This window comes from Tenebrio molitor, chromosome 6 (genome assembly GCF_963966145.1).
Source record: "Tenebrio molitor chromosome 6, icTenMoli1.1, whole genome shotgun sequence".
Classification (NCBI taxonomy): domain Eukaryota; kingdom Metazoa; phylum Arthropoda; class Insecta; order Coleoptera; family Tenebrionidae; genus Tenebrio; species Tenebrio molitor.
This window is the reverse complement of record NC_091051.1, coordinates 574,835-590,457: the sequence shown is the minus strand read 5'-3', so window position 1 is coordinate 590,457 and position 15,623 is coordinate 574,835. Positions and strand designations below refer to the sequence as shown.

The 15,623-nt window shown below is 42.5% G+C and overlaps 1 protein-coding gene and 1 long non-coding RNA gene across 4 annotated transcripts in view; one reads left to right on the top strand and one right to left on the bottom strand.

Annotated features, from left to right (window-relative positions):
- Positions 1-15,623, bottom strand: part of Tmtc2 (Transmembrane O-mannosyltransferase targeting cadherins 2) — a 57,516-nt gene that overhangs the window by 28,792 nt on the left and 13,101 nt on the right. For all 3 annotated transcript variants that reach the window (XM_069050187.1, XM_069050186.1, XM_069050185.1), the window contains 2 exons: positions 10,455-11,208; positions 9,861-9,975 (listed from right to left, as the gene is read on the bottom strand). In XM_069050187.1, the coding sequence (XP_068906288.1) occupies positions 9,861-9,975; positions 10,455-11,208 (869 nt within the window). The remainder of the gene's footprint in view (positions 1-9,860; positions 9,976-10,454; positions 11,209-15,623) is intronic.
- LOC138132617 (uncharacterized) lies at positions 2,641-5,485 on the top strand. Its single transcript, XR_011160128.1, has 2 exons — positions 2,641-5,128; positions 5,189-5,485. It is a non-coding gene; the product is annotated as an uncharacterized lncRNA (long non-coding RNA).

Genomic DNA, 15,623 nt, shown 5'->3' with positions numbered 1-15,623 from the left:
TGTTGTCGTAGGTGTTCTGATCCCATAATCGGGTACACGTCTCTTCGGCTTAAGATGATGCGGGCGAGGCTTCAGGTCCGCTATCGACTTTCCAATTACCTTCCAGAGTCATTCTGACACATCTTTTCGTCGTTAAACGACACAAATTACGGCCGGTATCGGAGAAATCAGGTGCTAAAGCGCTACTCAGCAGGAACGTGATTCTTGGGCCCGCAGGAGCAACCGTTTCCACGTTAAATATATCCAAATGGCACGCATATGTTTTGCTGAAAAAGTAAATAAAGCTCCAGCTTCCAATGCAAATATTACGCATATTTTTATTTCCGAAAACAAACAACACTGGAAACATTCTATTTAATGGATTTTAACGTAAATAACGAACGGAGCGATCGAAGAACAAAGGGTCGATAGAGGTGATTTTTTTTGGCGGAATTTTGTGTGGAACGAATAATTTCAATCCTATCATCAGCTAGAAATGTTGAATTATTTCGACACGAATAATGTCGACGCCAGGTGGAGTAGCCAGTAGAAAAAAAAATAGTTTTTTGCATTTCCAATTTCAAGTAAATCAGTCTGGGCTAGTGAGTGAATGAGTGAGTGTTTTTCGATTTGATTGTCATCAATTGAATTAAAATTAACGTGCACGATTTTATGAATATTTAACCAATTGAAATGATTCCTTTGAAATGGAACGTGCACGTCAAATGCGAGTATAATTTCAGACAATTTAATAATTTTTCCTGTTACACTTCCGGCTGATCGAAAACCGATCCAATTCAATTATCCCCGTGTCTATTCCAATTAAATTAATACGAGCTGGTTTGTTTGTGGACTTTTAAACCTACCGTCCATAAAAAAAACTGTCATCACGTCCAGAGAATCCTAGACACACCTGACAGGTTGTCGCGCTTCAACACGAAGACCAATCGAGCGAAAACCGAAGGACGCAGGACGTACCTACCGAAAATGTTGCATTTTTGATATGACCGTCCGAGAATCGTCGAGCTTTCGTTCAAAATTTAATCGTTTAATCGAACCCGCTCGGCTAAAAACAGTTCCGAATCCGACAAGGGTAGTTTGCGCCGAACCAGAACGCCATACTTAATCGAATTCGAGTCCTAATTCACGGAATGGGACTTGGCTATTGCTTCTTGAGCTTTCGGTGCCTCCCCGTAATGTCGCCCATACAAGTCGGGCATTTTATTGGATAATTAATTGCTCAGGTGGTGGTAAACATGTTTTGTCGATTTGTACTTTTTTTTAAGTGAAAACTTCTTTAGGCGCGCCACATACATTTTATTCCCGGGCAGTGAATTAGTTTCATGCGACACGGTAAAATCCTTCGCAGGACGACACGGCAAGCTGAAATAAAGGGAGTCGAGTTTTTTAGCGGAGCGAGCGAAAAACAATCAAGTGTGCATCACTTGTCAATTTTAAATTTTCATTGTACGTTGTGCTGTGACCTGACTGATCTCAGTGCAAAGCTGCAGGAGTAACTGTATATGTATATATACAGGATATTTTACGAGTGATAATGAGCCTGACGTAATTTAAAATGCAACCCACATTCCCTCAAAGACCAGGCTGTACCACCCTAAAACCTTTCGTTTCGGAACGCCTCTATCGTAAAATCTCCCTAGATCAGGTTTGAGGTTATGTCAGTAATTTTCAAATGTCAGAAAAGTTTCAGGTGTAACCAAATTTTATAGCAAAAGACAAGAAATAAAGACGATAATGACACTGAAAAGTGCAACTGAACATATACAGGAAAATGGGAATTTACTTAATGGGTTATATAAGCAATTTACCTATTCATTTTCAGAATCTAACTAACCCCCAATCGTCTTCCGAATATGATTCTGCGGAAGAGGAATGTCCTCAATTGGTAGATTTACCATCAATTTTTTCCAGTCCTCTCTGATCAGTTCTTCGCAGTGACGAACACTATTGGCCCATATATTAAAAGAAAATACCTGGAGTATGATGTGTGCATCTTTACCACAATTTAGCATGGTCGGTTTTTCTGTCTGCATTTCTTCTCATTTAACTTTTTATTTTTATTTAAATGTAATTGCGGCTTCAATAGCGCAAGCGCCTTCACATCAAAATGACTGACATAGAGTTGACATCTAACCAGTGGCTTATGCCAACATGACAACACTTTGACATTTGATTTTTTAAAAAATTGGACTTATACGTCGTGTTCTGACCTGACTGACCTCAGTACAAAGTTGCAGGAGTAACTGTATAGATATACAGGATGTTTCACGACTGATAATAAGCCTGACGTAATTTAAAATGCAACCCACACTATATTTCCGAAAAAAGCTGGCTACTGTCATTAAATGTCCGGCTTTTTTTGAAAATGTATTATGGGTTGAATTTATTATTCCGTCAGGTTCATTATCACTCGTGAAATATCCTGTATAGTTTTATATAATATAAACGATAAAGGGCCGGTTGCACCAACGTGAGTTAAATTTAACTATAGATTAAAATATTCCAAAACATTGTTATAACAATAGGTAACTAAAGTAACGAAACATTTTAACCTACAGTTAACTTTAACTGGCGTTGGTGCAACCGGCCCAAAGACATGACAAATATTGTAAATTTACAGATGAATGTAGGATTTAATACGTAGGAATTCTCGATTATATTATGACTTCAACAATTCATCTATTGAAAAAATTTGTGTAGCAAAATGTGAAGAGGAAACTGGACAAATTATCATAATACAGGGTATTGCTATGAAAACTTGTGTTGTGTTCAATATCATCGTCAAGAAAATAAAACTTAAACATCGAAACCTAACCTCACAAATTTTGCTAGAGTGTACCTCCAAAAGCGGACGTATTTGCAGTTTCTATTGAAAAATACAGATTTTTGATGTTTATTATTTAAAAACAGCATTGGATTTAAATAATATTAATTATTTATGCCTTGCTCCTTATTCCTCCAAGTCATCGATAATGATATATTTTTTATAGAATCAGTAACGAGCATCATAGAAGTTGTCACTTCTGTCGTGCGGTTTTAGGCACACTCTTTTTTTGTGTAAATTTTCGTCGTCGTCGAGAAAGAAAAATGGTCGAGGGGTTAGTAAATTTTGCAATAATGTGTAAGTCGTTTCAGATTTGATATTGGTATATGTCGGTGGGTGGAGTGGTCCTCGAGGAATAATATTGGCTTTGGCGGAGGAACGCGTTGTATCAAGAGAGCTCGAGTTTAATTTTGAATGGAAAGCCGTGGATCGACAAAAACCGACGCGTCCACAATGGGGGCTTAATTGTCTCCGAGGAACAATCGTCGGAAAAAATGGGACAATGATTTGGGGGAGGTTGTCCGAAAGTGTATGAAAGATAATTAATTCAATCCCGCAAACAAATCTACAAGACGTTACAGTGAATTGAATTCCGTTCCGTGGCGAACTTCCCAAGGGGACAAGTTAATTATTAGGAAACGAAATAGGACTCCAAAATGAAGACATTTGACATCCTCGAGGACTACAATGAATTATTACGGTCTTAATTAATTAAATACTCAACAAACACGCGAGCCCCTCGCCGTCTACACACCACAGAAACTAGAAATGCGCAGTTAGCCGATCATTTACATTGCATTCGCATACGTTGCTCCCTTGTAAAATATAATTGCGACAAGACACGACACCAGGCGGCGGCGGTGGCGGTGAGGAGACGGTGCAATAAAAACGGGGTTGGTGGTCGATCGCGACATTTTTGAGGGAGACTGACTGAATGAAACATTCATTCCATGTAACGAACGCAATTCAGGTTGCGGATACGTACATCAGCCCCGCTTTAATTGCCAATAAACATGATAAAGCATTCTGGGTCCTGCAGGAACCCCTTTCGTCCCGACGCGAATCATTAACCGCCCCACATCCATCGTGCATGTCGCCCGCCATAATACATTCTGATGCTACCTCCTCTAAATGCCTCCTGCATACGTACGCGCCGATGCCAATCCGATTACTTAATGGCAACTCTCTCGACATTATTCAAGTTTTTGCAGGACGACGATGAGACTATATCCTTTAACACGCTTAATCCGGACGGAGTAAGCAGCAATAGTTAGGGGAACGAACTCGCTTCATTCCCGGATTTTTTACTTCTTTTCTTTGCTACCGCCGCTAAACCAAATGGATGAGCTATTTAACATAATCAATATTGATGATATATTGTGCGGGGCGTACCTAACTCCCGCTTTTATCATCTCTTATCGATACAAGGCCACTTTCCCTATCGTTGCCGGACTTTTTCTAATATTCCACGCAGAACGGTCTCGCCGCGCTCCACTGGAGGGAAAAACCGGAAAGCATTCGCCAAACGGACACTTCGGCCCGGGCCCCTACCAATTATCGGTATTTTTTTTTTCATCGGCAAAAATCGATGTGCTCTGTGGTTCGTGTCAGTCGAAGGAGCGCTCGCAACGGTTATTGGATACTTCTGATGGTCCAGAAGCGATATTGGGGATGTTCGAGTGGAAAAAATCAAATGGACACCCGGAATTCGACGAGTTTTCGTGGCCGATAAATGCACAGCGGAGCAGGGAATGCAGCGACGGCTAGAATTTTACTTACCATCAAGGGAACAAAAACTGGGACTTTTCAATTATTAAACCCGAAGAAAATATTTTCTTGTGGGATGCGTTTCAGATTTACATCATTTAAATTAGAGTAGGCGCTGACCAAAAATTTCAGTTGGCAATTCGTTAAGATTTCAATTAAGTATCTGATATCAGTCGTAAAAGTTAGGTTAGTGATTTTGAGAATGTTGAAATCTTGATTTTCATAAAGAATTTTGTGTGACCTGTCGGTTGTAAAAGAATTTCCTCAGCTAGTGCAATGAAACGATGACATTTAAAACTCCCGCGCTTTTATTTAACGTCAACGGTGAACCCGGAGCACGCGCACGCGGCTTGTTTATAAATCGTTCCAAGATCCAAGATTCAACGATTATTATCGATCAATCAATATTATCCAGGGAGGTTGTTCTCGGTTGTGGAGGCTCTATTGTCAAGGGGTAATTTCATGCACAACAGACACACCATAGAGAAAAAAGTGCAAATCTTTTTTATGGATAAGCTGAACTGTACCAAATGATAGGTTAGTTTCTTGGGTTAATCTCTGCAATAATTCTTTTTTCACCCTCTTCAATATTTTCAGCTGATCTTTTTGTCGGTCGTCTACTGCCTTTTTTGAGCAGAACACTACCTGTTTCCAAAAACATGTTTACGCATTTGTAGATTTTCTGGGCAAGTTGTTGGTTAAGTGCCTTGAAAGTGGGGAAACTTGAGGTGTCGAATAGGACGAAGCCTTTCTCCATTGCTGAAGAAACACTGGACAATGAAAAGTTGTTGCTCTAAAGTGAACATATTGTAATAACAAATTTTAATGGTCAATAATTAATAATGACAATTACCATTGTATTGACATTTGAATTACATTTTTACGTGCTGCCAACTGAAGTGTTTTAATTATGGCCATCTCGATTTTTTTTTTATCCTTTTTGTGTATTTAAGTTTTTTAAGCTAAACGCTAGTGTTTTCTTGTCCGTTCTTTTGATCGGCCGTTTGTTTTTATTGGGGGCATAAATCGGTATAGGTGAAGTCGTGCCCAAATCCGCCATCGGCCATTTCCCAAGCCTCGAACGTGTATTGGGCGTCGGAGCTTAAAAAGCTGCTCAAGGGCTCATTACATTATTATGGCGATGTTGATGCGATCGGCGTTTCCACTGCCTCCGTGTTTTCCTTTTCGGGATCGGGCACATAAAATTTGATGTTATTGAGATGTGTCAGAAACTGGGTATCGTTTTCTGGCTTGTAAATGTTAATGAATGAAAAACAGCTGTGATCCCGAGCCGTCCCTCCGGGCTTCAATCTTAATGGAAATAAACCGTCGACGGAGTCTATCTGGTCGGCGTTGGTCGGATTAGAAGCAGGATTTGGATGTGAAAATTCGCTTTGCGGCCTCGCCTCAGCTAGCAAATCGCAGTTTGCAGTAGTTTACGTCGGGACTGCACCGGCTCTCAATCCTATTAAGCCGGGCTCTGGTGATAACGGGTCAGCAATCCGGGTTGTTCTGTCCCATTAGACCCGCTGCGGGTCCATTACAGCGTCACACACATGTACGCCGCCCCCGCCCGGAGTCTCTCTCTCAATTGAATTTGAGCGGAGCTAGCCGCACGGCCCGACAATCCGCAAATCGAATCGGCCCCCGAATATTTTGATGGAAGGTACGAACGAACGAATCCGCCAAGATCTTGTGACTGGCTTGGTCTTGTTTCGACCGCCGATCGGGGCGGTTTTTTAATTCCGGCCGTAAATCAATGGAGGCCGCGCGATTTCTAATAAACCCTTCACGCCGTCAGTATCATCTTTTCGCACTCTCCTTTCGGATATACGGCATGAATTTACCGCCCCCGAGAGACGGCACGGGCTCATATATAATCAATAGGAGATACTGGATGTCTGGCGGTAGCAGAGGAGGCGAGTAAATCATTACCGGCGCGGCTGTAATAGTTAAACGATATTGACTTCTCGATGCCGGGGTGATTTGTAAGCCCGCCAGATAATGGGGTGCGCGCCCTCCCGGATTTTCATCAACCTTGAGGAACAATGGGGTGAATAATCGCGCCATCGAGCACAGTTTCGACCAGGTAAGTGTGGCCAGAGCTGGCAGTTTGCGAGCTCGAGTCAAACAACCCCCAGCGAGAGCCATTCTCCGCATCGTCACAAAGGCTTTTGTCGGATGGTGGTTCTTGCGAGATGGGCTCGGCCCGTCATAATTACACCGAATTCGGATAACGGCATTGCTTCCTATTATATTCAATTCATATTCCGTCCTAATGTATTGTATAATCCTGCCCGGAGCAGACTGCTCTAATCCCCGCAGCCTCATCAGTTTCCCATCTCCTCCGGCATTATCACTACCCGATCCGCCGCTAATTACCGCCAACTTCTCGACTCCGGGATCCAGCTCTGATCGCTGTTTGGTGTTTGTTGTTCAGTTCGCGTTCGTCGGATCCCTTTGTCTCGTGCACATACAAGACTCCGGATCCGGCACCTTTATTGCCGGTGGTAAAACGTGCGAAAGTACACGGATCCGAGCCGTGTTTACCCGGAGCCGTCCCCCGTTTAACAAATATCCCGTATCGACGCATACAATCTGCAAAATAAGCGCCAATTTTTACGTTTACGAGCCGCGAACTGCCGTGAATTTCACTTGATATCAACCAATCCGGGTCATTTCATCCCGAAGCGCGTCGTCTACCCCCGGATCAATACGGGTGCACCGCGCAACTCGCGACCAAGAACCGAGCCATGCATCATCCCAAACACAACAACCCTCGGACGGGTGCGCGATTACTGACCATCCTCGCGACCCACTTCCACCTCGACGATGGGACACTTCCCAAGCAATAAACCTCGATTAAAACTTGGACCACAACTGCGCAAATTGCCCTTCGAGGAACCACCAGAAGGACGCGCTTTGCTCTTGCTACATTCACTAAACATCCGCACTGTCAAACTTAAATTAAGTTGTCGTCCCGACGAAAATTTGTTACTTTCACTTTGCATCCAGCTCCATTGTTGCCACCAACTTCCAAATTGTCTTACAATTTTTGTTTCGCCACTCAGAGCACGTCCACCTCCGGATGGATTAAACTAATTTGCGTGAGTGGTAGACGAGCGATGAAAAAATTTAATTCGACAAAAAATAAAAACGTATTAAGACCAAGCGAGTCTTCGCATATGAAAACGGGACTTAAATGGTTCACGAACGGTCAAAAATGAGAATTTTCGGTGCCGGTTTAAAATTGTTTTCTGGGCGAGTACCTGTCGGTGCGGCAAAGAATCTTTTTGGTGAGGGGTTTATGAATTCGGACGTGTAAATCCCTTCGTTGTAGAAGTGGCAATTAGGGGCTCGGGGTGTTTTTATCGCATCGACGTCATCACCCCTTTAATGCGCGCTTTAATACCGCACGTTATCGCCGCTTCTCACTTTTGCTTTCGGGCCGGATCATCACCGTCGGTCTAATCGATAGGCTCCGGTGCACGTTCCTGCGATCTTTGCATCCTGCCGTGTCATTGCCGATAGGCTGTTAATCCCGTCAAGCCGGGAGGCCGAGCACGTGTCCAGGCGCTGGATCGGACCCGGTCGGAATAGCGATCGCTTCCGGGAAGAATACACCCGGAATCCCCCTAATTGCGATTGTGTATTTAATCTGCGCCCCCTCCCCCGACCTAATTGAAATTGCCTCCGACACGGAGTCGCACCTTCAGGATCTCTTCCGGCGCGGTTCTAATTAAAGTCCATGTATCAAGCGGGGGCCGCAACACGAAAAATAACTGCCGCTTCCTTCCGCGCGAAACTTTCATAATTTCCTTCATTACGGGCGCGGGAACGAATAATAACTTGCAGGGGGAACGACAACGACTCCTAATTAAAAATACTTAAATATGTCACGACCGCATTCGTGTAAAGGCGAAAATTTGTCGGGGAAAAACTTTCAACCGGCTTGATTTATAATTCTGTTTTGAATTAAAGTTTCGCAGGGAAACGTTGCGAAACTTCAAAGAAGCGACAAGGCCGAAACGTGCATTATATGACCCATTCTTCACTTCGCTTCATGCTCAATTACCCCCGAACGCGAAAAGACTTCTAACGACCACCTGGACGAGGTCCCCACGCGACCCACCCCCGTAAACAAACCCGCTTCAGACCCGCTTGCAAATACGCCCTCTCGACGTCGACCTCGCCGGTCAACAACAAATTCCAAGAGGAATTTTATCAGGTCATTTTGTAAAAGCGTCGGAAACTGTTTATTTCATTTTTTGTACGAATGGAAAAAAGTGCGAGTTAATTCTCTTCTAAAGCAAATCTCCTAAAAAAAAAGAGAACCAAAAAACTTAATCCCTTACTTATTCGGTTGCGTTTTAAAACAGTAAAACAATAGTTCCCAATTTAGTGAATAGATGGCGCTTGCCCAAGTGTCAATCGAATAAATAGCGATTTATTTTCATTCTTTCGAAATTTTCACCATCCAAATTGGAGAAATGACGTTTTGTAAACCAGATTTTATTATTATCAAGTCAAATTATTTTCAGAATGTTCAAAAGAGGCCAATGCTTTTTGGAAGATTTTGAAGGAATCTACGTTTGCGGTTGCGTTTGCGAAATGTCATTGAAGTTAGTGAGTTTAAAAAGATTTTTTTTGTGGTCGTGTTTGGGGTGATTGGAGGTATTAATTTGTGGGGAATTGGGGCACTATTATCATTAAAATCAATTCGTGGCAAGACCCTATCTGGACAACTCTTGTACCAGCCACTCGAGTAATCGGCCTCTTCCTAAACTCGCGTGCGGCGCTCCAACATGAAATCACTCTCAATCAATCAGTCATCGACTGCACTATATTGAATGGCGATCCATTACGCCGACCGCTCCTGAGCCCCGCGAAAATTACACGACCGACTCTCATAAAAATAAATATTATATCGAAGAAGGGAGGAGCCCCCACGGAAATATCGATAACGGATGACTCGCATGTCGCCGATTAATATACTTAAAATAATTTAACGGCGTCCGACCTTTCGAAGGTTAATTACAAGAAAACGTTGACTGAAAAAGACAATCTGCGCGAATTTGCGATCCCAAGCTCGACATTTTATTTACGTGTGAGCCGTTGCGGAATCAAAGAGCGAGTCGGATCCATCCGCAAGTTTCGCAATTAGTACATCAGTCGATACGCTAATTCGGCGCTAATTGGCTCGGATTAAGTGCGTCCAAATCAAATGAACGCCGATTGGAGTGCATTTGGGTTTGTTTTCGGTACTTACAGATTATAGTGAACGTCGGCCATGTTGGGCCGGAAATGGAGCGCCTTGCGGAATGCCCATTCGGCCTCGGCCATCCGCCCCTGACTGCTCAACACGCTGCCCAAATTCCCATACGCTGAAACAGAAATTCCACTTCGTAACTCGTCCAACTTCCAAATGCACGATGGTATTGAAGCTCGTGCATGATATATCTCGCAGTCATGTTTCAAGAAAGTCAAACAAACTCGAACCTTCAGAAGCAGTAAATAGATTAATGTTGCACGCGATGTTAAAATGCAGAAGATATACCCACTTCAGAAATGAGTAATTGGATTAGCTCTTGTTACTATCGTTTCGATGCGGCACGAATGCATTCCCTTATACGGGGTGGTGCGGTGGTGCATACGAGTACGTTCGCATCGGATGGCCCAATTTTACAAAAAGCACCCTTTAATGGGGTTCAAACGCGCTATTAACGCCGACATAAAAAATCGGTGCTTGTGCCCGAAGCGATTCGCAAACAAACAGGTGGGGTAACAATTTTTTATGAATCGTACTCAAAAAGCTTAAAGAATTTGGATTTTGTTGTCGATTTGTTGTCGAAGGGAGGCTCACCTTTGGGGGGGTTGACGTGCACGGCAGACCTGTAGAGGGCCTCTTCGTTGTTCCAGTCTTTGTTCCTCATCACGGTCTTAGCACTGAACGTTAACAAAACGCCGATAAACCCCACCGTAAAGGCCGTTTTATGCTTCCGATAAACGGCAGCCCCTCCGAGTCCCACCATCAAACACAGCCCCGCGCTGGGCAGATAAAGCACCCGTTCGGCCACAACGAAGCCCACGTAGAAGAGCAAGTTGGTCGCCGGCAGGAACGGAAGAGTCAGCAGCGCCAGCGACAGCAGCACCACACAGCTCCCACCCGCCGTCCTCCGCCGCCCCAACAGACACACGCACGTCGAGTGAGCCGTGTTGTTATTGTTCGTGGTCCTGCAGGAGGCCGAGTGCACGTCGGACAGCCCCAGGTGGCAACAGCGACATGTCCGCTCGACGCGGGGCGTCGAGAGGCCCCTCTTGGCGAGAAGCCCCAGCAGGGTGTAGAAGCCGACGGTGATGACGTTACGGCAGTCGCCCAGCGAGGTGATGCGGGGCACGGCGTCCATCCCCCAGTCGAAACTGAGAGTGGCCGGGTCGAGGAGCAGCCAGAGGTTGAAGACCGGCAAGTAGGCGAAGGTGAGCAGACGTGTCAAGAGGCGGGGGTCTCGGGCCGTGGGGTTGTCGGCGGTGGAAAATTGGGGCAGGCGAGACTGGAGGCGGATGGCCAGGAGGATGACGGAAGCGGCCCCCAGGACGAACATGCTGCGCCATTGTTTCTGTAATGAAAACAGGAGCTGTTATTGTCGATGATTGATCGCACCTGAAAGGGGCGAAGACGAGCATGGCAAAAATTTACATTCGTGTTGAATGAGAGCGCTTTCCGGTTTGCCATTGATCTCCAACGATGGACCGGACTTCCCACCTCTTATCTGCATGGACGTTCGCCGCAATATATCTCTTGATGTGTTTCTGCTATACGCCGACGCTTGTCCGCTTCATGAACATTTTTGCAGAGATTATTTTTGTTGGACGTTTCAAACCGCGATAACTGTCTTTTTAAACGCTTTCCGTACAAAACTCTCTACATAAATTCACCTTTTTCAAAGTTTTTACCTAACGTCGCTTCAAAAGAATACACTTCAGACCGACAAAATTTATTTTGATATCGTACATGTTGAACATAATTCACGATGTGATAACATCTTATAAACAGGAAACTGTACTGCCGCCAGTAGCGTGTAAATAACGAGCAGTAATAACTGGTTGCAGATGTTTTAATGGCGAATAAACTGCGGTTTACACACACTACTTAACCAGGTTTTTGTGGAAAACTATTATCAAGTAGAATCCAAAACGAAGCTTAGATGTTCAAGACAAAGTTCGCAGTCGGTAGCCCAACGCGAATTACTCCACAAACACAACACACAAAGAACTCTTGATATAAATGTGAAAGTTGACTAGGACGGCTCTCCAATTCATTTTGATTTTCATGAAGCAAATTTAAAGCAAGAAGAGCAAATAAAAATCTCTCGTGTTCATCACAAATACTTGTCAATTTTTTTTAAGTTGTGAGACACTTAAAAAAGACTACCAAAGTTTTTACCTTCTTTGAAAACTGCAAAAGAAATACTGATATACAGGGTTGGTCACGAGAGACTTCCGATGAAAATTTCGTTATATGCAACCGAAACTACAATTTCCAATGGTTTCTAGTTTCCTAAATTTATAAAAAGTAATACTTGAATCAACGATTGCTGACCCTTAATTTCTGTCATGTCAGTTTTCACATTTATATTAACTTTTGCTCATAACCTCAATAAAGAGAAAGTGTCATGATTAATTTTATTCGCCAAGTTACTTGGATTGCTAACTTATTTCGAATTAAACAAAATATCAAGTTCTATGGGTTTCTTGTATTTTGGGTTGCATACAACGAAATTTTCATCGGAAATCTCTGGTGAATAACCCTGTACAGGGTTATTCACGAGAGGGGTATTTCTGAATTTCTTTTTGCCACAACCCATTATACACATTGCAACAATATCTTGATTTCAAATTTTGAAAATAATTAATACTGAATCCACGACGGCCCTTAGTCCAATCTCATTGACGTTAAAGCAAAAAATCTTTGTCAATTCGAAAAATTTGTTTTTACAATAACGACGAAAAGATTGATATGCTCCTCATTTATGGAGAGCCTGGAAAGAATTCTGTCGCCGCTGCGGATGTTTACAAGCCGCACCTTTTACATTAACTTAATTTGTTAATTTATTTGTTGAATTTTGATTAAATACAGGTTATCTGCCAATCTGACATTTCTGACAACTCTATCCAACTTACTTTGATTACTAATTTAAAACAAATAACACATTTGATTTAGTAGTTACTGCCATTGATATTGTTGGTTGCGGCAAAATAAAAATTCAGAAGTACCCCTCTCGTGAATAACCTGTCGCGTCGGTAATACGTCTGCTGTTCAGTATAAATTACTCTGAATTGACAAATTACCATCTTAAGGCGGCTAATGGACTCGAAATGTATCCATTACGTTACTTTCTGAATTTTTGATTTTGAAATATTCTAAACGTTGTGTAATAAAATTATTTGCGAATGCTCTTTAATAAAAACTTGAGTTAAGTTTTGAAGAACAGAAAAATTCACGTGAACATTTCTGCTTTATTAAAACGAGTAGACATGTATCAATTGCATTTTGAATGGGTTTCTAAAACTTGGATGGAAAATTGTTGGACGGGTTAGATAATGAAATTTCCTTTTTTAAATTTTATTTGAAATGAAAATGGCATTTTACTGAAAGAATTGATAATAATAGGAGAGCGGTGGATCCGCCGGGTCACCGTCAAATTATCCTCCATTGACGATTCTAGAACAAATCTCGTCGTCGCTGTGCTAGAGCATTTTTCGTGGAATTGAAAAGCGAAAATCTGATGTTTCTATCTGGAACTGGCGAGTTAATTCCTCTGAAACGGCAAGTCGAGTGCGAAATTTCCTCCATCTCAAGATTTAATCTGGCAGGTCCACCTCTGTCTCCGACTCGATGATAATTCATTAGCGGGGTGGTACGAGGAATTCGATTTAGTCTCCGTTATCGTGGATGCAGTCCCCGTGTTCGAATCCCGTCCGATATTAACTCGCGGAGGGTCAACATGCGGAATCAATTCCGGTTAAGGTGGTGCGATACGATCGCGCCGACACATTAACACGATCGAACCGGAGTCCGGAGCACGCGTCCATCGTGTATACTTTACGTACATAATGGGTTGGCGTGGGTCGTATCGCCAGATCTCGATATCGGTTTATCGTTTCGGGAGGAAATTCGAACCGATGCTGTTTACTACGGCGACGACGTCGAACTCAGCTCGCCGAGACTGACCATTCGTTTCGCATTGGCGCATATTGAGTTGGGTCGGCGACGGCCTGCGAAATGCTTCACACAAATATACTAGGTCATTTGGATTTGCACCTCCCGCCCCACCGACGACACCGGAATCAATTCCGGCCTGAGTCCCGGACCGGTCGGATTGCTTTTCGTGCTTTATTTCGGTCGTTCAATACGTCTTCTTTCGGCGGAAGACGGTCCATAGAGCCGAGCCGGTGTTGACTGAACAATTTGTCGGGATCACTGACACTGTATCGAATGTAAACACACACAATCCTCCAGAAACGAAACAAATAAAGCGGCTGAGACGTGAACTCGCGGTTGGCAGGATGCAATTATGAGCACCAACGGAAGCACGATTTCTGATACACAAGATTTGGTCGCACTCAACACCTAAGAGCTCGAGATTTTATTTCACGATCGAATACAAACAGGCTGTAAACGGCTGGAATAAAAAATTTACCGGTTTAATGAGTCCGTTCAAAAAAATCAACAAAATATCGCAACGGAACCGATCAAAACACCAATACGATCAAAATTAATAATTTTTAAACCAAATCTAAATGCTTAAACCACTTGACAACACTGACAGTTTTGAAATGTCATATAATTTATTTTTCGCGTGGGTTTCATAACAACCAATGAGAATCAGTGGCGCGAATGTTTCAAGATATTACCAACACAATGTATGATACTTTGTTAATATTTCAGTGTTATGGTTTGGGGATTTTGTTATATAAGGATGTTTCAAAAACTGCATTCTATCAGTGGACGTAGTTCTATTTATATGACATTTCATAAGCGTGCATTTGATTTTTTTTATACCATTACCACGGCCTCCCAGATATGACAAGAGACAAGTCTCTTATCCGGCCTTGCGCCTCAGCAAAATCTTTGTGATTTCGAAATGACATTTAACGGAAGCACCTAAGCTCCCTCTTTTGAAACGAAGTTAAAAGTACAAAAATGTGTAATATTGGTTGCATACTTATTTATACTCAAATCCATCAAATCATGCAATTAAACACTTGTCAGCCGTTGCAGTACTATGCCGGCCAAAAAATTTTGGCCGTCATTGTGTCAATTCAAAAAAAAAAATTTGTAATCCTTACTTTATTGTCATCATGATTACCGTCTTGATTATGAACGTTATTTTTTGGGTGGTAAATTTCAAAACTCAAAATTATTTTGTCATTTCTACTACACAGAACGTTTACCTCAGGTAATCTATGTACGATTGCTCTAATTTTGTTTATTCATGTCGGATTTTTGGAATATCTGAGCTTCAAACAGTTTAAATTGATTGTCAAAATGACAAGAATCGAAAGTGGGGTTACGATTCCTAAAGGTTTATTTACACTTTACTTGAATGCCAAGAAAGTGACGGCCAACATTTTTTGGCCGCCATAGTACCTTTTTTATTAAATTTTACAGTGTGTAGTTTCCGTGGTACTGCATAAATGTAAAAAAAAAGTTTGTTAAAAAAATAAATGCTAGTAGACAACCAACCATGCACCGTACCGCAGGGCACACTAGAAAACAAAAATAATGCCTTGAACTACGAATCCGCACGGCCGGATAGACTAAAAGTCTATCGTTATATCTAGGAGGCCGTGACAATTACACATTGATTTGACAATTTTCAAAATTGCACGACTATGAACTGGCAGAGAATGTCAACTCTATCCTACCCACACAGTTGCCACATACATTTTCGTACATAGTTGCCATATTTATCCACAATCATTTTGAATCACCCAATATTATACTTCCAAATTCAATGGAGAAAAAACT